The sequence below is a fragment of the Hypanus sabinus genome, chromosome 2 (assembly GCF_030144855.1).
Source record: "Hypanus sabinus isolate sHypSab1 chromosome 2, sHypSab1.hap1, whole genome shotgun sequence".
NCBI lineage: Eukaryota > Metazoa > Chordata > Chondrichthyes > Myliobatiformes > Dasyatidae > Hypanus > Hypanus sabinus.
The window spans coordinates 209,215,998-209,237,144 of record NC_082707.1 but is presented as its reverse complement, the minus strand read 5'-3'; the positions used below and the strand labels follow the sequence as shown (position 1 = coordinate 209,237,144).

Here is a 21,147-nt window from a genome sequence, read left to right as displayed (position 1 = left end):
CATGTCTCTCACCTGCTGCAGCAACAGGCAAGCCTGATGCTTGAGGTCTACAACTACAACTACACTACAACTAACACTACAAAGCTCCCATGTCTCCTGTCCCTCCAGCAGACAAGGGAAGCAGGCCTGTGAGAACTCGCATTATCACTGTCCAACAGTCTTGTAATCTCAAGTGAAATGTCTGAGACAATCTCCCACAGTTATATTGCACCAACTCCAACGCTTCCGAGTAGTGGGTAGCAACACTGTCTGCAGTCAGCTCAGCTCCTCCAACACATTGACGGGCTCTTCCGATATTCTGTCTGGCTCCTCCGATATCCCGAGCGGCTCCTCCAATATCCCGACTGGCTCCTCCGATATCCTGGTGGGTTCCTTGATATCCTGACTAGCTCCTTCTCCACCATCCCAGCCCCAGCCAGCCCCTCTGACACCTCGGTCAGCTCTCTCTTCATCACCTCGGCTGTTCTGCTGCAGACACCAGACCAACTGCTCCAATCAACGATCAGCTCACTGATGAAGTGGCCCTGTAGGACTTGATGTTCTTGGAGTAGAATTGTCTTTGGATCATAAAAATACAAATTTACAAAGAAAAAGCACCTTCAGTTGGCCCCTGAGAGGCTGCTGCCTAACAGTGCCACCATTTTACTGAAAGTTGGCGTCCAATATTCCACCTCACCAATGTTCGATACAGCTTCATTCTGTATTTGATTCTTCTATTAAGTTGTCTGGAAAAAAACATATAGTGATATGTAAGCATTGATAAACAATCAGACACTCTACAGTTGAAATGACTGGAATTTAGCAAAGAAAAAATTTAAAAAGAGGCACTTCAAGAAAGGAAATAAATAAAACTTGTCAGGAACAGAAGAGGTTCTGAGGATCCTGGAAACAGTCATACTCATTGAGTCACAGAAAACAACAGCCGAGAAACAGGCCCTTCGGTCCATCTAGTCCGTGTCTAGCCCCATTTACTCTGATAAAATCTCAGGCAACACGCACAAAAGGTCAAGCAGCATCTGTGGAAATGAATAAACGAGCGTTTCGGGACGAAACCCAAGGCTGGCAGACAAAAGTTTCTGGGTTGGAGGCCCTCCGGTCCCAGGCGCGGCGCCGTCACCCCAGCAACCACCCGGATGTAGTTGTCCGGACTCCGGAAGCGGATTTGCTTGTGACTCGTCAGCCGGCGGAGACGGCCACGGAGTGAATTTAGCGTCGCTACTACCCTACCTTCTCCAGTAGGTGAGGCCGGGGCCGGGGCTGGGGCTTGGCCTGGCACCCTGGGGCCGGGCTCGGGTTGGTGCTCGGTCAGGGCTTGAGGCTGGGGTCAGTGGAGCGGGGTTCGGCCTGCTACTGGACACAGGGAACGTTGTGTTGGGCCGAGCGGCCGGAGGCTCGGGTAGTGGTGATTTCGAGCCAAGAGACCCGAGGGCTTCGTTGGCGGCTTTGCCAGGAAAACTGAGAGCGATTCAAGATGGTTTAATGTCATTTCCAGTACACAAGTGTAAAAGAGAATGAAATAATTGTTACTGCTGATTTGATGCATCACAGAAAAGCACAATAAATATATAAGATAGCTTATATACAATAATTGATGAATGGCAGGAGAGCCTGTACGTAAGGTAACTGACAGGAAATGATAAAGTAGTGGTAGAGGGGTGAGTTAATGGTTAGATGTGCTGATCAGCCTTAACTGCTTTCTGCAAAATGTTGGGGGTTGTGGCCTTTCAACTTTATTTTAACCTGACTGTACATATATACGATGAAAACTAAACAGCATTCCTCTGGACCACGTATATCACACAGCATAAAAAAAAGAAAATATTACTCTGTAAATACATAAATAATTTGTTAAAGGTTTCAGTATTCTTAATGTTCAGCAGATTTTTGGTCATGGAAAAGACAAGCAGGATGAGAATATCGCAGTTTTTTGGAGCTGGAGAGCCTGCCATTTTGCACACCATCTTTCTGTAGGGTTTAGGTCAATGGCTTCAGCCCCTCTACTCCACATCAATCTCTTTCCCCTCAGTGTTTCTTCACCTGCTTAGCACAATGTTTTGTGTACTCTTGGTGGACATTAGTCCCTGAGCTCCAGTACAGGAACGGACCGGTCTCCAAGGAAAAAGACACTGTCTGTCTATTCTATCTAAACCAATCATTATCTAATAAGCCTCTATCAGATCTCCCCTCAGCCTCTACCATTCCAGAGAAAACAACCCAAGTTTGACCAACCTCTAGTTATAGCATATGCTTTCTAATCCTGACAGAATCCTGATAAACCTGTTCTGTAACCTCTCCCAAGTATCAGCATCATGTGATGGGGTGACAAGGACTGTATGCAATACTCTGGATGTGGCCTAACTCAAGTTTTCTAAAGCTGCAACATCCTAATTCTTGAACTGAATTCCTGAAGACAAGTCAGTTTAACCTCTATCCCAAGCTGTGTGGACACTTTCAGGGAGCTACATTGCTGCTAGCAAGTTTGTGAACCCTGTAGAATTTTCTCTATTTCTGCATAAATATGACCTAAAATGTCATCAGATCTTCACACGTCCTAAACTAGATAAAGACCATAAGATATGAGAACAGAAGTAGGTCATTTGGCCCATCAACCCTGCATCTTCATTCAATCATGGGCTGATCTAATTCTTCCAATCATCCCCACTCTCCTGTCTTCTCCCCATACCATTTGATGCCCTGGCTAATCAAGAACCTATCTATATCTGCCTTAAATGCACCCAATGACTTGGCCTCCACAGCTGCTCGTGGCAAAAAAATTCCACAGATATACCACCCTCTGACTAAAGTAATTTCTCCGTATCTCTGTTCTAAATGGACGTCCTTCAATCCTGAAGTCGTGCCCTCTTGTCCTAGAATCCCCTACCATGGGAAATAACTTTGCCATAGCTAATCTGTTCAGGCCTTTTAACATTTGGAATGTTTCTATGAGATCCCCCCCCTCATTCTTCTGAACTCCAGGGAATACAGCCCAAGAGCTGCCAAATGTTCCTCATACGGTAACCCTTTCATTCCTGGAATCATTCTCGTGAATCTCCTCTGAACCCTCTCCAATGTCAGTATATCCTTTCTAAAATAAGGAACCCAAAACTGCACACAATACTCTGAGTACCTTATAGAGCCTCAACATCACATCCCTGCTCTTGTATTCTATACCTCTAGAAATGAATGCCAACATTGCATTCGCCTTCTTCACAACTGACTCAGCCTGGAGGTTAACCTTAAGGGTATCTTGCACAAGGACTCCAAGACGCTTTGCATCTCTGCATTTTTGAAATCTCTCCCCATCTAAATAAAAGCCTGCCCGTTTATTTCTTCCACCAAAGTGCATGACCGTACACTTCACAACATTGTATTTCAGTTGTCACTTCTTTGACCATTCCCCTAAACTATCTAAGTCTCTCTGCGGGCTCTCTGTTTCCGCAACATCACCTGCTTCTCCATCGATCTTTGTATCATTAGCAAATTTAGCCAGAGAGTAGTGAATGTGTGGATAAAGAGAACTCAGTTAAATAAATAACACAGAAACATTATACTTATTTGTTAACAAAAATACATACCGTATATTCCGGACTATAAGCCGCTACTTTTTTCCCACGCTTTGAACACTGCAGCAACACTGCGGCCTATATTACGGTGCGGCTAATGCATGTTTTTTTTTCATGCCGCCAAAAACATTTTGCCTCGTAACAGTAGACCAATAAAATTGATGAGTAGTTCACAGAGGTCCAATGAAATTGTACGATAAATCAAGCGCACTTTCACAATTAAATTATTGTAAATCAGTCATTTGTACTCACCCTCATCAACATGGGAAACACTCGAAGAAAAGCATATGATGCAGCTTTTAAGTTAAAGGCGATCAATCTGGCGGTTGAAGAAGGAAATCGAGCTGCTGCACATAATCTTGGCATAAATGAATCGATGGTGAGACGGTGGAGACGCTAGCGTGAAGAACTGAGTCAATGCAAAAAGACAACAAAAGCTTTCAGAGGTAATCATAGCAGATGGCCCGAACTTGAAAACTTTCTTGAAGACTGGGTTAACACACAGAGAACAGGCGGCCGCGGTGTTTCCACCGTGCAGATCAGACTGAAGGCTAAAGCAATCGCCACTAAAATGAAAATCGAAGATCTTAGAGGTGGGCCATCGTGGTGTTTTAGATTTATGAGACGAAAAGGCCTGTCCGTCAGGGTACGCACGACTCTGTGTCAGCAGCTCCCTTCCGACCACGAGGAAAAACTTGCTAACTTCCGCACATTCACTCAAACAAAGATAGCGGAGAATTCCATCGGGCCAGATGATATCATAAATATGGATGAAGTACGTTTGACGTTTGACCTGCCTCTCACTCGGACTGTTAATAAAAAAGGTGACTCGTCCATTACACTGAAAACAAGTGGCCATGAGAGAACGCATTTTACTTGTGTTCTGAGCTGCACAGCATCCGGACTAAAGCTTCCAATGATGGTGATTTTTAAGCGGCTGACAATGAAAATTCAGTGAAAGCTGCCATCAAGAGTACAAACTCAATTCCAGCTGTGATTCCTGGGGGCACCACGAAGTATTTGCAGCCACTGGACATCAACGTGAACCGGGCATTTAAAGTGGTGCTGCGCGTTGAGTGGAAGGCTTGGATGACGGGCGGCGAGAAATCCTTTACCAAAACAGGACGCATGCGAAGAGCATCTTTAACTCAAGTCTGCCAGTGGATCCTAAATGCGTGGAGCCGTGTCACAACATCCACCATCACCAACGGGTTTCGAAAGGCTGGACTGCTGCGTGATGAAGAGGACCGCGTGCGCTCAAGTGAGAGCGACAACGAAGAGACTGAAGTGAGTGACGAGATCCTGAGGTTGTTCAATTCGGACACTGAAGAAGAGGACTTTGATGGTTTTAGTGCGCAGGAGGAAGATGAAGAAGGCGATCAATAACTTTTCCTGGTAGGCTGCAGTATATATTTTTTTTACCAGTCGTTAGGAGATATTGGAATGTTGTTCGTGCACTGTTCAGTAAAAAAGTATACGCAACGTAATTTGTGTGTTACTGATACGTACGTATATTTAAAAGTAGCTCTGTTACAGGCACTGTTGGAAAAAAAGCATTTGCAATATGTATTTGTTTATGTTACCATACGGATTTAATTAAAAGTAAAAAAATCCTCACGTGTAATATCTTTCTGTGTAAATATCTCATATTACAACGTGGGACACCTGCGGCTTAAAATCTGGTGCGGCCTGTACAAGTACAAAGTTGATTTTCTTTCTAAAATTAGAGCGTGCGGCTTTTAATCAGGTGCGCTCTGTAGTCCGGAATCTACGGTTTATTTGTGGAAAAATATATGAACCTTTGCTTTCAGTAACTGCTGTGACCCCGTTGTACTTCAACCAAATGTTGCCAGTAACTGTTACTCAGTCCTGCACATCAACTTGCAGGAATTCTACGCCATTGCTCCTTACAAAACTGCTTCAACTTTAGGATGTAGGTGAGCTTGCTTGCATGAACTGCCTGCTTCAGATCCTTCCACAATACTTCTATAGGACTTGGCCATTCCAAAACACAAATTTTTATTCTTTTTAAACCATTCTGTTGTTGATTTATTCTTGCCTTTTGGATTGTTGTCTTTTTGCATTATCCTACTTTTGTTAAGCTTCAGCTGATGGACTATTATCCTGACATTCTCCTGTAAACGTCTTGATGCAATTTTTTATTCATTGTTCCCTCAACAGTGAGGAAGCAGTCCAGGTTCTGAGGCAGCACAGCAGCCCCAAACCATGATGCTCCTTCCACCATTCTTCACAGTTGGGATGAGGTTTCGGTGTTAGTGTGCAGTGTCCTTTTTCCTCTAAACATAGCAATGTGCATTTCTGCCAAAAAGTTCAACTTTTGTCTCATCTGTCACAGAACATTGTACCGGAAGCGCTGTAGAACATCCAGGTGCTGTTTTGCAAGCTTATAATTTTTCTCAATAAATAAATGAACGGGTACAATTTTTTTGTGCTACTTATTTAATCGGGATCTCTTTATATAGTTTTAAGACGTGTGAAGATCTGATCATATTTATACAGGAATAGAGAAAATTCTACAGGGTTCATAAATTTTCTGTCACCACTGTACATATGTACTAGGATCCGCTCATCAACAATGTATTTACTTATTTAGCAAAACAGCGTAAAGACCCTTCCAACTTTTTGTGCCAGGCTACCCCATAAAACCCGCATTAGGGTTAGGGGACAATTTACTAGGGCCAGTTAACCTACCTGGTAACTCTTTGGACTGTGGGAAGAAACTGGATTACCCTGTGAGGCCCACACATTCCATGGGGAGGATGTATCGAGACTCCTTACAGAAGGGATTGAACTCTGAACTCAGTCTGCCCAAGCTGTAATAGTGTTGCACGAACTGCTACATTACCGTGGTGCTCAGTTACATTACATTATTTACTTTGGATTTTCTAAAGTGCAACATTTCACACTTGGCTGGGTTAAATTCCACTTGCTATTTCTCTGCCCAAATCTGCAGCCTATCCTATGGTAGTCTTCTACGCTTTCCACAATACCTTCTACTGCAAACATACAAACCCATCTAATCTATGTTTTCACCCATCTATATGCATCACAAACAACAGATGTCCCAGTACAGATCACTGTTAAACACAACTAGTCACAGAGCTCCAGCCAGAATAGCTTTGACCCTTCTGTGGGCAAGGGTAGGGGCTGCAGTGCAGAGTGGCTAAAGGAATAGCCATTGTTATGCTCTTTAGCTCTATTTCAGAACTGGAGGGCAGGGACTTTGTTAATACTTCACACCAGCACTTGCATTGAGTATAGCTAATGTGGGGGTTCACTACCTATTAACTTACCTAACTGGTTTCTGTAGTTGACTGCCATGTGTATTTATGCTACCTAGGATCCATGGCAGAACCACCAGACTCAAAAACGGTTATTTTCCTCAAGCAGTAATCAATACCTCCACCCACAACCGCCATTACGTTATCATTTGTCAGTCACTTTATGTACAGACACTCCTGTGCCTAGTGTCACTTCATGGATATACAATCAATCTATGGATATAAGCTATCTTATGTATTTACATTTATTGTGTTTTTAAGATTATTGTGTTCGTTATCTTATTGAGTGAGTTTGTGGTGTAATGGAACTAGAATAACAATTATTTTGTTCTTCTTTACACTTGTGTACTGAACAATCTTTAACCTTAATAAGTTTCTTGATTTAGATCTTCCTTGTGTTTTGCTTTCAGAAAGAATTTTTCCAGCTTCAGGATGATAGGACACCCCCTTTGCTTTCCCAATATATTAAAATAGTTAATTTTCTTTTTAATGTACAGTGCCTTGTAGAAGTATTCAGCCCTAACCCTTTGTTCATATGAATGAGTATTACAGCCATGGATTTTGATCAATTCAACGGAGAATTTTTATTTGTGAATCACATGCTCTGTTTTTCACAGTTGAGCCCAAAAAGTGGAAATCTATAAAGCATGAAAAACTAAAAATTCAAACTCTGAAATGTCAGCATTTCAAAAGTACTCATCTCCTGTTGCTGAGCATTTAATTGAACCACCTCTTGCAGCTATCTTTTTACGTAGGTCTGTATTAGCTTTGCACAATGTGATGGAGCAAGATTATGCACAAGTTGCTCAAGCTGAGTCAGGTTAGTTGGGGAGCGATGGTGGACAGGCAGGGATGTTTGATTGGGTTAAGATCAGGACCCATTAGCGGGCTGCTCAAGGACATCAATTTTCTTCATTAGAAGCCACTCCATGGTTGCTGTGACTGTGTGTTTTGGGTCATTGTCCTGCTTCAGGACAAACTTCCTCCCCAGTTTAAGCTTTCAGGCAGAGGCTAACAGGTTTTTATCCAGGATCTCTGTATTTAGCAGCATTCGTCTTCCCATCAATCCTGATTCCCAGTCCCTGCTGCTGAAAGTCATCCCCTTTTAGCATACTTTACAGTAGGGTGGTGTTGCCTAGCTGATGCACAGCGCTAGTTTTACACCACATGTATGGCTTAGTGTTGAGGCCAAAAACTTCCACTTTAGTCTTATCCACACACAAGACCTCTTTCACATCTTGAGAGAATCTTCTAAGTGATACTTCACAATGTCCTGATGGGCAAGAATATGTTTTTTTTTTCCAGGGCTTCTTCCTTGCAGTCTTCTATAAATACCCTTTTTGTGCAAGTGTTAAGAGATTGTGGAACTGTGAAACTTCATCTCCAGTTGCAGACATTGATTTCTGCAGTTCACTCAGTGACTGTTGATGTCACAGCAGCCTCTCTTACAAGTGCCATTCTCCTCCAGCAACTAAGTTTGGGGGGAAGGGGGGCGGTTGGGGAGGCTGACCTAGGCAATGTGGCTGTGGCTTCATATTTTTCGAGCTCCAAGGTAGGTTCATTGCCTTTGAGTTGGTCTTGTACCCTTCCCCAGATTTGTGTTTCTTTATTATCATTTCCCTGACTTGTCTTGAATGCTCTTTTGGCTTCATTTTGGTTTGGTCTGTTTCATTGAAACAGGTGATTCTCCAATTTTCTACATCAATAAATTGAGTGAGTTGGTAAGGTAATATACGGTATGGTACTAGAGGAAAGTTAGCCTAGTAATTACAAAGAGGATGAATACTTTCTCAGCCTCACAAATTTGGTTTTTAATTTTTAGTAAATTGTTTACAGGTTTTGGAATTTTTCTTTTGATTTGACACGATGCACAATGTTTTGTAAATTAGCTCAAGATAAACCTACTCCAATATATTTTAAGTTTAGAAAATGAATCAGTAAAATGTGGAAATAGTTGTGGAGGGCTGAGTACTTTTTCAGGGCACTGTATATTTGATCCATGTCTCACTTTTATATTGCAGAGAAAGTAGATTATGGAGAATGATGAACTTTCGTCAGAGAATGGGATGGCTTGGTGTAGGATTCTATCTGCTCGCAAGTGCTGCAGCTTTTTATTATGTGTTTGAAATAAATGAGACTTATAACCAACTGGCTTTGGAACACATTCATCGCAAGTCAGAGAAGCTGGAGAGTGAAGCATCTTGGACCCAGACAGTGACTGCACGCTTGTTTTCACTCCCATTCTGGTTGTGGGCCATTCTCTTTCTAATTCCGTACCTACAAATCTTTTTATTCCTGTATTCGTGTACAAGAGCTAATCCCAAGACAGTTGGCTACTGTATATTCCCAATTTATTTAGCAGTCATATGCAATCGCCATCAAGCTTTCGTCAAAGCCTCTAACCAAATCAACAGATTAAAAATAATTGATACGTGAATAGAATGGACTATTTGGGATCAACTCCAAATCAAGATTGAAGACATGGATGTTTAATTTTATGTAATCTATAATGTAATGTTCAGCTGTATCCGAATTTTTATTAGAATTTTATTTGTAACTGTACAATCCTTTGGAGAATGGGGTAAAAGCCATGGTTAGAATTGTGTTTAACATCAGTCATTGGGAGTTACTCCATTAATCCCACTCAATTTTCAGTGGGAATTCTCAGCTCTTTTGGGCCACTTTGGTGACAAAAGGGTATTGTACCTCATCCTGACATACTTTAAATAGATTTTAAATTATAACACCTCCACTTTAATTTCTAACTACTGTAGATGTTTCTGGAAAAACATCTATTTGGATATATGTAATACACCCTGGATTATGATTTGTTAATCATTTTTGGATTGTGTTCAAGATGTATGTTTTTTTTCTGACTATAATAATTTGACCAAGCTTAAGTTGTCACAGGCAGTGATATTTAATGAATTTTCAATATAGCCTTGCAAATAGTAGACCTTATATCCTGGTTTTAGATTTAATTTTGAAAGAAGTCCCATAACCTGTTTCCACAATTGTCACCTTACTACTGGGCAGCAAAGCAAGTCCAGATTCATGTTTAGAACTCATACACTCTTAAGTTAATAAATGGTTGAACATAAAACTAAAGGCATTTTGGATAAACCAAATCAAGGCGATTGTGTTCAAGGTGTACAGTTTGTGAAATATTTTTAGAAAGTATTTGGAAGGAATCGGATTTTCTGTAAAGTTTCTTAAAGGTTTTAAATGAGCATAACATTGGACCAAGCTCAAATTACCACATGCTTAAGGTGTTTAAATGCATCAGCATGCTTCTGGGTTAAATCTGAAGATCCAGTAATTCAGGGAAAGTTCATTCTTGTGGTTATGTTTTTAAAAAATGAAAATTAGCTTTTCTAGGTTGTGCATTCACAATGGAAGGGAGGTTAAAGAAGTAGTAATCGCCTTGATGTTTTGAAATGATGGACACATTTGGACTTCCAAGTATTTTCATAAGCCCAATACAAACAGTAGACATTGGCACATAAGTGACCTGGCAACAGTGTTGGAGCATTGAAAATGAAGCCTGCCACTAAGAGCGTACAAAAAGACTATACGCCTCCATAATCCTTTTATACAAATATTAATGCAAATAATTTATTTTTTTAAAGAAGGCACTTTAATCTGCAAACTATAATGAGAGTTCTTGCATGAATGTGACAATATTATGTCAACATCTTTTAAGATAAAGTTAAAATCCTTAAAGCTTCATCTAGTTTAGATGTACCTTGATTATTGAATTGGGTGACGATCGTGTGAAGTGGATGATTAGTGTTACGTTGACTTTCAGAACATGCTGCATTTGCGTGAGTAATCAAGAGGGGTGTTTATTAGTTCCTCCTGGTTCTTCTGGAGAGAAGCTCAGAATATTTTGTAGACTTTGTTACATGAGGCCAAATACTGTAGTAATCGGTCTGCAGTGAAAACAATTGATTGTATTGGAAGCATCTTAATGTTTCTGTAATGTCACCAAATATTGTATCGATACAATTCTTTTGATAGAAAATTAACGTGAGGGAATTCTAATATTGAACTTTCTACAAATAAAGAATGTGTGAGATTTAGGTTTTTTTTTAGATGATTGTTGTTCCTCTCTCCAACCCTTCCTAATGTCTAAATTCATTCAATCTTCCATTCATTGAATATTGGATTGTGCAGGGGATGTTTTACCTCTGAGTACGTGTGATATTAGTGGTATGCTATTAAATGATTTTTGTAATATGGTGCCAATAAGATAACTGCAAAAGTTGGTCATTTTAAAAGAAAGGAATAAAGCTATTTTAGCTTTAAAGAGCTGTGGCAGAGTTTAAAATCTGTCCATTGTGCATTATGCATCTGCCTTTTACCTGAATAGAAGCTTGTATAAGAAATGGGGCTGGATTTGCAACTGCATTAACATTTCTAAGATATCTGATAATAAAGCCTTGAGCGGTACTGTCTAATTTCTTTTTGACATTAAGGTGGTTTAAAATATCCAGTGTTAAACCTGAACTAATCCTAATCTGTTATTGATTTCATACCTTATGTGAAAGAAAACTGAGGTTGGTGTTTCCCCTGCATTAATGAAAAATCTAATTACGCTGTATTGCTCTACAATGATTTCATTGGAAAACTTGTGATTTGGTGCTTACTTTTAAAATTCAATTAAAATTCTGTAATTTTTGTATGGATTCTAAATATATTAATATGCATTTGCTGTATTTCTTTGAAAAAGGCTGAACTCTCGAATTAGTGATGAACGCAGTGCCTAAGCATCAGCACAAACGTTGAAGATGTTTCAGCGTTTTTCTGGAAATTGAGTTCTGTGTGTAAGATTTCTGAATGTGGGGGAATTAGAAATACTGTACTTTAAATTTTCTTGTTAATTGCATAGCAAGGGTCATAAACGTTTGGATATTTTATGAAATACCTTCTGGTAAAATGGTAGCAAGGTCAAACTTCTACGGGGCCAACCAAAGGTGTTATTCTCTTTTTAAAAATATTTTTTACAGTCAGAAGTCACTGCTGGATAGAAGTACTGCAGATAGTCCCCATCAGCGAATTGCTCGTTGGTGGAGAAACTGAAGGAGCAGATCATGCATCGGAGAAGTATCAGAGTAGGTCCCAAAGGAGGTGTGCTATATAATAATAGGTGATCATCTTAGTTACTTTTCTTTCATTGTAAAACCCTGTTGGACATGGGTGATGTGGAACACTGGTTCCACAGTGTTCACTAGTTTGTTGGTGAATGGCAAGAGGAGCGGTTTGGCCTTGGTCTCAGTGAAGATTAAGCCTTGAGTCACTGTGTTGCTTGTGATACGAACCCCGTTACTGGGTGTCTTACCAGCAAAGATAGAAGTGTCCGTTGCAGTCTGGTACTATTTTCAAACAGTGTTTATTAGTAAAATATACAAATCAATATCAACAATGCAAATATACAGATAATACACGTTAGCAATACTAAACATAAAAGTGTGGGTATAATAATAATAATAAACAAGCTCTATTGATGTCTAGGGGATAATGAATTGTCATATGTGAATATAAAGTTCAGTTCTGTTCATACAGGTCGATGTGTTGTAATTGTTGGAGAGAGAGAGAGAGCGAACAGTGACAGCCAGTCAAACCTTCCTTTATGTTCTTGATCCGTTGATGTGTTGTTGTGGCCATTCAGGTATGACCCCTCTGTCCTTTAGCTGGACCGTTCTTCTATGGTGGACTCGTCACCCAGGCAAGGGTGGACACACACACAAGCCCCCACCGGCCTCGCTATGAACACTGTGAGTTAAAATTGACCGATCCTTCGTTCGGTCTCCGATGCCCCACACTTTCTCATGGGTTCCAACACTTAAGCAGTGCTCACTAGTGTGTCCCTTGGTGCGTCTCCCCAGACCTCACTTTTATCCCTACTCACAGGGTCTCGGGTGTCAAATCAGTTTTGAATGGCTTAGCCCATCAAACCAGCCCACTCCAGCAGTTCACTGAGGAATCTCCGGAGCCATAAGTCTTACAGGAGTCATAATATGATGGAACAAGAAGTCTCTCTCTCCCTGTGTTATCTCCCCCTTATCTGAAGCAAATGTTCCAGTCCAAGTATGTTTTTGTTCCATCTCTTTCTCTCTCATTAACAGCCTGGCAACAGTAACGGTTTGTAATTCTCCCAGGGGAGGGGGACATGGGCAACCCTGCACTCTTCTGCCCATCAGAGCTGTTCATCCTTCGTAACACTTGCTGCCACTCAGGAGAGGGACGTCAGAGGTGGTGTGGTGTGGCATGGCGAACATCCTGGATTTGATGACGTCCTGTAGTATGCACTCGGCAGAAGACCAGCCATACTGTTCAACTGCAGATTTGTCCAACATTCCTAGACTCGGACTTGGACCATATTGTTTTGTGTGTGTTAGACGGCTGGTGTGGTGTTTTACACCTTGGCCTTGGAGTAACTCTGTTTCGTTTGGCTGTATTCATGTGTGGTTTAATGACAATTAAACTGGGACTACAATGTACACAATAAAAATGCTATGCATTTTTAGCAGTGTATCAGTTTACAAGTTTAGTTAAATTTTTGGTTTAAGATAAGCAGATTCAAATGTGTCATTGCCTATCTGAGGTGGACTCCTTTGCTTTTTATCCATGGCCCTCTAAACCTTTCCACTCCTGCTTCCATGTCATTTAATTTTTAGTATTTTCTTAGAGATAAAGCGCAGAACAGACATTCCATCACAATAGGCTGTATTACCCAGCAACCCATAAGACACCGGAGCCTTCGGCTGATGGCAATGTTGTATGTCACTTAATTAACCCTCATCTAGTTATAGGCCAATTTATGATGACCAATTAACCTACTAACAGATATGTTTTTGGATTGTGGGAGAAAACCAGTGCACTAGGGTTACCCATAGCCCTCTAAAAGACCCTATCGTATCCACCTCCACCAACGTTGCTGGCAGCCTTTTCCACACACTCACCACTCTGCGTTTAAAAAAAAAACAACAACCCCTGACACTCCCGGTTGGCTGCTGTGATATATTGTGTACAGTGCTCCCGGTGTGACCTATATACTGGTGAGATCCGACGCAGACTGAGAGACCATTTCACCGAACACCTACGCTCTATCTGCCAGAGAAAGCAGGATCTCCCAGTGGCCACACGTTTTAGTTCCACGTCCCATTCCGATGTGTCTATCCATGGCCTCCTCTACTGTCAAGATGAAGCCACACTCAGGTTGGAGGAACAACACCTTATATTCCGCCTGGGTAGCCTCCAACCTGATGGCATGAACATTAATTTCTCTAATTTCCATTAATGCCCCTCCTCCCCTTCTTACGCCATCCCTTATTTATTTATTTATCTATCTATTTATTTATTTCCTCTCTTTTTTCCTTCTTTTCTCTCTGTCCCTCTCACAATCACTCCTTGCCCTCTCTCCATCTCCCTCTGGTGCTCCTGTGTCCCTTTTGCCAATCAACTTTCCAGCTCTTAGCTTCATCCCTCCCCCTCCTGTCTTCTCCTATCATTTTGGATCTCCCCCTTCCACTTTCAAATCTCTTTATCTCTTCTTTCAGTTGGTCCTGACAAAGGGTTTTGGTCTGAAACATCGACTGTACTTCTTCCTATAGATGCTGCCTGGCCTGCTGCATTCCACCGGCGTTTTGTGTGTGTGTGTTGCTTGAATTTCCAGCATCTGCAGATTTCCTCGTGTTTGCATTCACCTATCACCCGGTGGTTCTCTCTCCCCTCCCCCACCTTTTAAATCTAACCCGCAGCTGCTTCTCTCCAGTCCTGCTGAAGGGTTTCAGCCTGAAACATCAACTGTACTTTTTTGGCCTGCTGAGTTCCAACAGCATTTTTTGCGTGTTGTCCAACCTCTCATTATAGCACATGCCCTTTAATCCAGGCAACATCCTGCTATATCCTGCACTCTCTCCAAAACATCGACATCCTTCCTATAATGGAGAGACCAGACCCAAATGCAATACACAGGATACAGCCTAACTACAGTTTTATAAAGCTACACCATAACTTCCTGAATTTGAACTCAGTGCCTTGACTAATAAAGGTGAGCATGCCATGTGCCTTCTCAACCTCCTTATCTACCCATGTCATCACTTTCATGGAGCTATGGACAAGATCCCTCTGCTCATCAGCACTCAAGGGTCTTGTCATTAACAGTGTACGGTCTCTTTGCACCAAGGTGTAACACTTCACATCTGGCCGGGTTAAATTCCATCTACTATTTCTCCACTCATATCTGCAACTGATCCAATACAGTATTTCACTGTATTCTTTGACAGTCACCTACACTATCGACAACACCACAAATCTTCGTATCATCTGCAAACTTACTAACCCACCCATCTACATTTTCATCCAGGTCACTTATATTCACCACAAACAGCCGAGGTCCCAGTACAGATCCCTGTGGAACACCACTCATCACAGACCTCCAGCTTGAATAAGTCCCTTCGACCATTACCCTTTGTCTTCTAGGGCAAGCCAGTTCTGAATCCAAGTGGCCAATTCGCCATGGATCCCATGCATCTTCTGGATGAGCCTCCAATGAGGGACCTTGTCAAATGTCGTACTAAATCCCTGTAGACAACATCCACAGCTCTACCTTCATCAATCACCTTTGTCACCTCAGTCAGTAAGACACGGCTTGCCCTGCAGAAAGCCTCGCTGTCTCTTGCTAATTGGGCCATCATTTTCCAAATGCTCATAAATCCTATCCCTAAGAATTCTGTCCGGTAACTTAACTACCACTGTCATGAGACTCACTGGTCTATAGTTTCCAGGATTGTCTCCTCTTCCCTTCTGGAATAATGCAACGTTATTAGATAATGACCAGCCCTCCAAGACCTTGCCTGTAGCTAGAGAGGACACAAAGATACCAGTCAAGGTTCCAGCAATCTCTTCTGTTACGTCTCTCAATGATCTGGGATATATCCCATCAGACCCTGAGGACATCCACCTTAACACGCTTTCAGAGAGCCCACACTACTTCCTCATTTATCTCGGAATACTCAAGATATTAATGTGCTCAGCACTTAACTCTCTATCCACCATGTCCTTCTTGGCAAAGTACTCATTAAGGACCTCACCCCATCCTTCTCATCCAAGCAGATTACTCCCCCCCCCCTTCTTTATCCATGAGTGGTCACCTTCTCCCTAGTTATCCTCTTGCTCTTGATGTTGGCATAGAATGCCTTGGGATTCTACTTGCCGAGGACTTTTCATGGCCCCTCCTAGCCTCATTATAATCCTCGTGTTCTGTTTGTTTCTAGCTTGCTAAGTTTTACATACTTTTCCTTTTTCTTCTTGACTAAACACCACCTCTCTCAACACCCAAGGTTCTTTTACTTTGCTATCTTAAAACTTAAGGGGTTGTGGTCACTGTTCACCCACTGTGAGGTTAACCTTGTGGAAAATGAAGAAAGAACATCTGGAAGGAGAAAATCTGCAGATGCTGGAAACAACTGACCCAAGATCTGATGGATGAGGTACAAGAATGGGCGGTTCTGAATAGCTATTGGTGCCCTTGTCGAGGGAATATTTGACAACTAATCAAATACTGTCATCAAAGATCGAGGAAAATCTTTATAATAGGTTTTACTTCTGATAAGCCCGAGCTGAGGGACAGACATTTCAGAAGGTGCTAGTATACAGGATGAGGCCATGATTATAGGCAGACAGTTTATATGCCTTCTAGCTTATGGGTGCTGAGGTAGCACAATTCTGTCATAACTTGGGCATTCTGGAGTTAGTTCAGAGCTCAGTTACGGTGCTGTCTAATTGTATGTTCTACCCATGACCAAGTGGCTTTCCTCTGGGTGCTTCAGTTTACTCATACATTCCACTGGTTTGGAATTAGGTGAATTGGTCATTGATGTCATCCCACAAACAGGCTAGGGTTAAATCAGGGGTTACTGGGCGGTGAGGTTTGCTGGACTGGGAAGGCCTGGCCTGCATTGTTTCTCAATAACATAAATAGATTTATCTGTGTCGGGCAAAAGACCATTTTCCTACAATCTGTAATGTAGGAAAATCTTCGTAATGTGATCTTTTTCTGGCTGTTCCATTGTGTAATGTTGATAACTGAATTTTGTATGTTTCTCTCACGAGTGTTTTTAATTTCTCCTGGCCTCCCTGTTGTCTTTTTCCATTGGTTGTTCAGGGTAGTTATATTAGTGTAAATGTTTTGGCCAGTGTACACCAGGCAGATGAAACTTTCCACCTCAATCAATGCAGAATGATCAACCCTTATGAAGATGGCCCTCCTGAGGATGCTGATTTTACTGTGTCAATCCTCATTCAAAGACATTCTTCTGATGCTGGCTTTCCAGAACTATTAATGTTTGCATAAGACCTTAAGACATAGGAGCCTTTTCATTGTGGCTGATCCAGTTTTCCTCTCAGCCCCAATCTCCTGCCTTCTCTCTGTATCCCTTCATGTCCTGACCAATCCAGAATCTATCAACCTCTGTCTTAAATATACTTAATGACTTAGCCTGTGACAAAAAATTTCGCAGATTCACCACTCTTTGGCTAAAGAAATTCCTTCTTGTCTCCGTTCTAAAAGGATGTGGATAGTGTGGAGGGCTGTCAGAGGTTACAGCGGGACATGGATAGGATACAAAACTGGGCTGAGAAGTGGCAGATGGAGTTCAACTCAGTTAAGTGTAAGGCAGTTCATTTTCGTAGGTCAAATATGATGGCAGAATATAGTATTAATGGTAAGACTCTTGGGAGTGTGGAGGATCAGAGGGATCTTGGGGTCTGAGTCCAAAAGACACTCAAAGCTGCTGCCCAGGTTGACTCTGGGGTTAAGAATGCATATGGTGTATTGGCCTTCATCAATCATGGGATTGGGTTCAGGAACTGAGAAGGAATGTTGCAGCTGCAAAGGACGCTGGTCAGACCCAACTTGGAGTACTGGAGTTGCAAACATCTCCTCCTCTGTAATCTGTACCGGGTCCATGAAGTTGATGCTGCTTTGCCTCACTTCCACAGACTCTGTGTCCATCTCCCGAGTGAATACAGATGCAAAGAATACATTTACTATCTCCCCCATCTGTTTTGGCTCAAAATCAGGTTTATTATCACCGGTATGTGACATGAAATTTGTTAACTTAGCAGCAGCAGTTCAATGCAATACATAATCTAGCAGAGAGGAAATAATAACAACAACAACAATAATAATAATAATAATAATAATAAATTAAAAATTAATACACACATAAATCAATTACAAATATTGAATAGATTATAAAAATGTGCAAAAACAGAAATACTGTATGTTTAAAAAAAGTGAGGTAGTGTCCAAAGCTTCAATGTCCATTTAGGAATCAGATGGCAGAGGGGAAGAAGCGGTTCCTGAATCGCTGAGTGTGTGTCTTCAGGCTTCTGTGCCTCCTCCCTGATGGTAACAATGAGAAAAGGGCATGCCCTGGGTGCTGGAGGTCCTTAGTAATGGACACTGCATTTCTGAGACTCCGCTCCTTAAAGGTGTCCTGGGTACTTTGTTAGCTGGTGACCTAGATGGAGCTGACTAGATTTACAACCCTCTGCAGCTTCTTTCGGTCCTGTGCAGCAGACCCCCCACCCCCCCTCCATACCAGACAGTGATGCAGCCTGTCAGAATGCTCTCCACGGTACAACTATAAAAGTTTTTGAGTGTATTTGCTGACATGCCAAATCTTTTCAAACTCCTAATGAAGTAAAGCCACTGTCTTGCCTCCTTTATAACTGTTGGGACCAGGTTACACACATGGATTTCCATTCTGATCTTCCAGAGTACTAATTTTATCCCTTGCTATCCTTTTGCTCTCAATATATCTGTAGAATCCTTTTGGATTCTCCTTCACCTTGACTGCTGGAGCAACTTCATGCCGTCTTCCGGTCCTTCTGAAGTGTTCTTGCACTCCTTCAGCTCCTCACTTTTTCGTACCTGCCTATACCTGTTATGCACCTCTTTCTTTCTCTTAACCAGGGCCTCAATATCTCTTGAAAACCAAGGTTCCCTACACTTGTTATCTTTACCTTTTATTCTGACTGGCACATAACAAGATTTGTACTCTCGAAGTTTCACTTTTAAAGGCCTTCCATTTACCAAGTACACCTTTGCCAGAAAACAGCCTGTCCCAATCCACACTTGCCAGATTTTTTCTGATACCATCAAAACAGGCCTTTCTCCAACTCAGAATCTCAACCCACGGACCAAACCTTCTCTTTGCATATTTACTTTGAAGCTAATGGCGTTGTGGTCACTGGATGTGAAGTGTTTCCCGACCCACCATTTCCTCTGACCTCACCTCTGAGGCAGAACATTCTGTTCTCAGTAAGGGCCTCACCTTTGTCCCCCTGTGCCCACACCTCAGTATGTTCCACGCCAGCACTGAGCTCTTCATTCACTGCCTCTGTTTCCGAGCCTATTTCTTTGGCAAGGACTTCCCACCTCGCCGATGACCCCTTCTCCTATCTTCAACCCTCCTCCTCTTCCAGGACACACGGCCCTGGTCCTCTGCCCACTCTGGACCTTTTCATTGCCAACTGCTGATGGGACATAATCCATCTCGACTTCAACACTCCTCCCTCCTATTCCAGTCTCCCTCCTTCTGAACACTGGGCTCTCCGCTCCCGCCGCACCAATCCTCAGTTCGCCATCAAACCCACAGGTAAGGGAGGTGCTGAGGTAGTTTGCTGTCCTGACGTCGAGGCCCAGCTCCAACTCTTAGACAGCTCCTCTTATGTACCCTTCGAACAGGGCCCCACTAAGGAGCACCAGGCCATTGAATCCCACATCATCTGGGGACCTCCCATCCACTGCCACCAACCTCATAGTTCCCACACCTCGCACCTCCCATTCCTACCTGCTACCCAAGATACACAAACCCACTTGTCCAGGTAGATCCATTGTTTCAGCTTGTTCCTGCCCCACTGACTGCTTACCCTGACTGTGTCTCATCCCCCTGGTTCAGTCACTTCCCACCTACATCTGTGACACTCACACACTCTTGATCTTTTCAATGATTTCAGGTTCCCTGGCCCCAATCATCTCATTTTCACTATGGATGTTCAGCCCCGTGCACCTCCATCCCCCACCAGGAAGGCCACATAGCTGGTTTTTCCTGGACACCAGACCTGACCAGTTACCCTCTATCACCACGCACCTCCGCCTAGCGGAACTTGTCCACATACTAAATAATTTCTCCTTTGGTTCCTCCGACTTCCTTAAAAAAAAGGGGTAGCCATGGGAGCCACATGGGTCCGGGCTTCGCCTGCCTGTTTCTCAGCAACTTTGAACAGTCCATGTTCCAAGCCTACAAGGGTGACCGTCCCACTACATCAATGACTGCATTGGTGCTGTTTCCTGTGCTCATGCTGAATTCGTCAACTTTATCCACTCTGCCTCCAATTTCCAGCCTGCCCTCAAATTCACCTGGGCCACTTCTGACACTTCCCTTTCTCGATCTCACTCTCTCTGTCTCCGGAGACAGTTTATCCACTGATGTCTATTATAAACCAAAGGACTCTTACATCTACCTAAACTACACCTCGCCCCACCCTACTACTTGTAAAAACGCCATTGTCTTTTCTCAATTCCTCTGTCTCCGCTGCATCTACTCTCAGGATAAGGCTTTTCATTCTAGAACGAAGGGAATTCTAGAAAGGGGCTTCCCTTCCTCCACCATCAACACTGCCCTCAACCGCATCTCTTCCACTTCACGCACATCTGCTCTTACCCCATCCTCCCGCCACCCTACCGGGGATAGGGTTCCTCTTGTCCTTACCTATCACCCCACCAGCCTCCGCGTGCAGCACATAATTCTCCGAAACTTCCAATACCTCCATTGGGATCCCACCACCAAGCACATCTCCTCCCCCCACCACTTCCTGCTTTTCGCAGGGATCGCTCCCTACGTGACTCCCTTGTCCATTCATATCCCCCCCCCCCATCCCTTCCCACCAATCTCCCTCCTGGCACTTATCCTTGCAAGAACAAGTGCTACACCTCCTTCACTACCATTCAGGGCCCAAACAGTCCTTCTTGGTGAGGCAACACTTCACCTGTGAGTCTGTTGAGGTCATAAACTGTGTCCGGTGCTCCCAGTGTGGCCTCCTGTATATGAGACCTGACGTAAATTGGGAGACCGCTTCGTGAGCTCCTACGCTCCATCTGCCAGGAGAAGCGGGGTCTCCCAGTGGCCACTCATTTTAATTCCACTTCCCATTCCCATTCCAATATGTCCATCCATGGCCTCCTCCACTGTTGGGATAAGGCCATA

The 21,147-nt window shown here is 42.8% G+C and overlaps 1 protein-coding gene across 2 annotated transcripts; it reads left to right on the top strand.

Moving 5' to 3' along the window:
* Window positions 1-1,148: 1,148 nt before the first annotated feature.
* Window positions 1,149-11,547, top strand: tmem251 (transmembrane protein 251). Of its 2 annotated transcripts, none has more exons than XM_059962791.1 (2): window positions 1,149-1,239; window positions 8,887-11,547. In XM_059962791.1, the coding sequence occupies exon 2, from the start codon at window positions 8,906-8,908 to the stop codon at window positions 9,299-9,301; it is 396 nt and encodes a 131-aa protein (XP_059818774.1). In that variant the 5' UTR covers window positions 1,149-1,239; window positions 8,887-8,905; the 3' UTR covers window positions 9,302-11,547. The 2 variants fall into 2 exon arrangements, with proteins under 2 accessions (XP_059818774.1, XP_059818784.1); XM_059962801.1 differs by having other exon boundaries at window positions 1,173-1,235.
* Window positions 11,548-21,147: the final 9,600 nt, after the last annotated feature.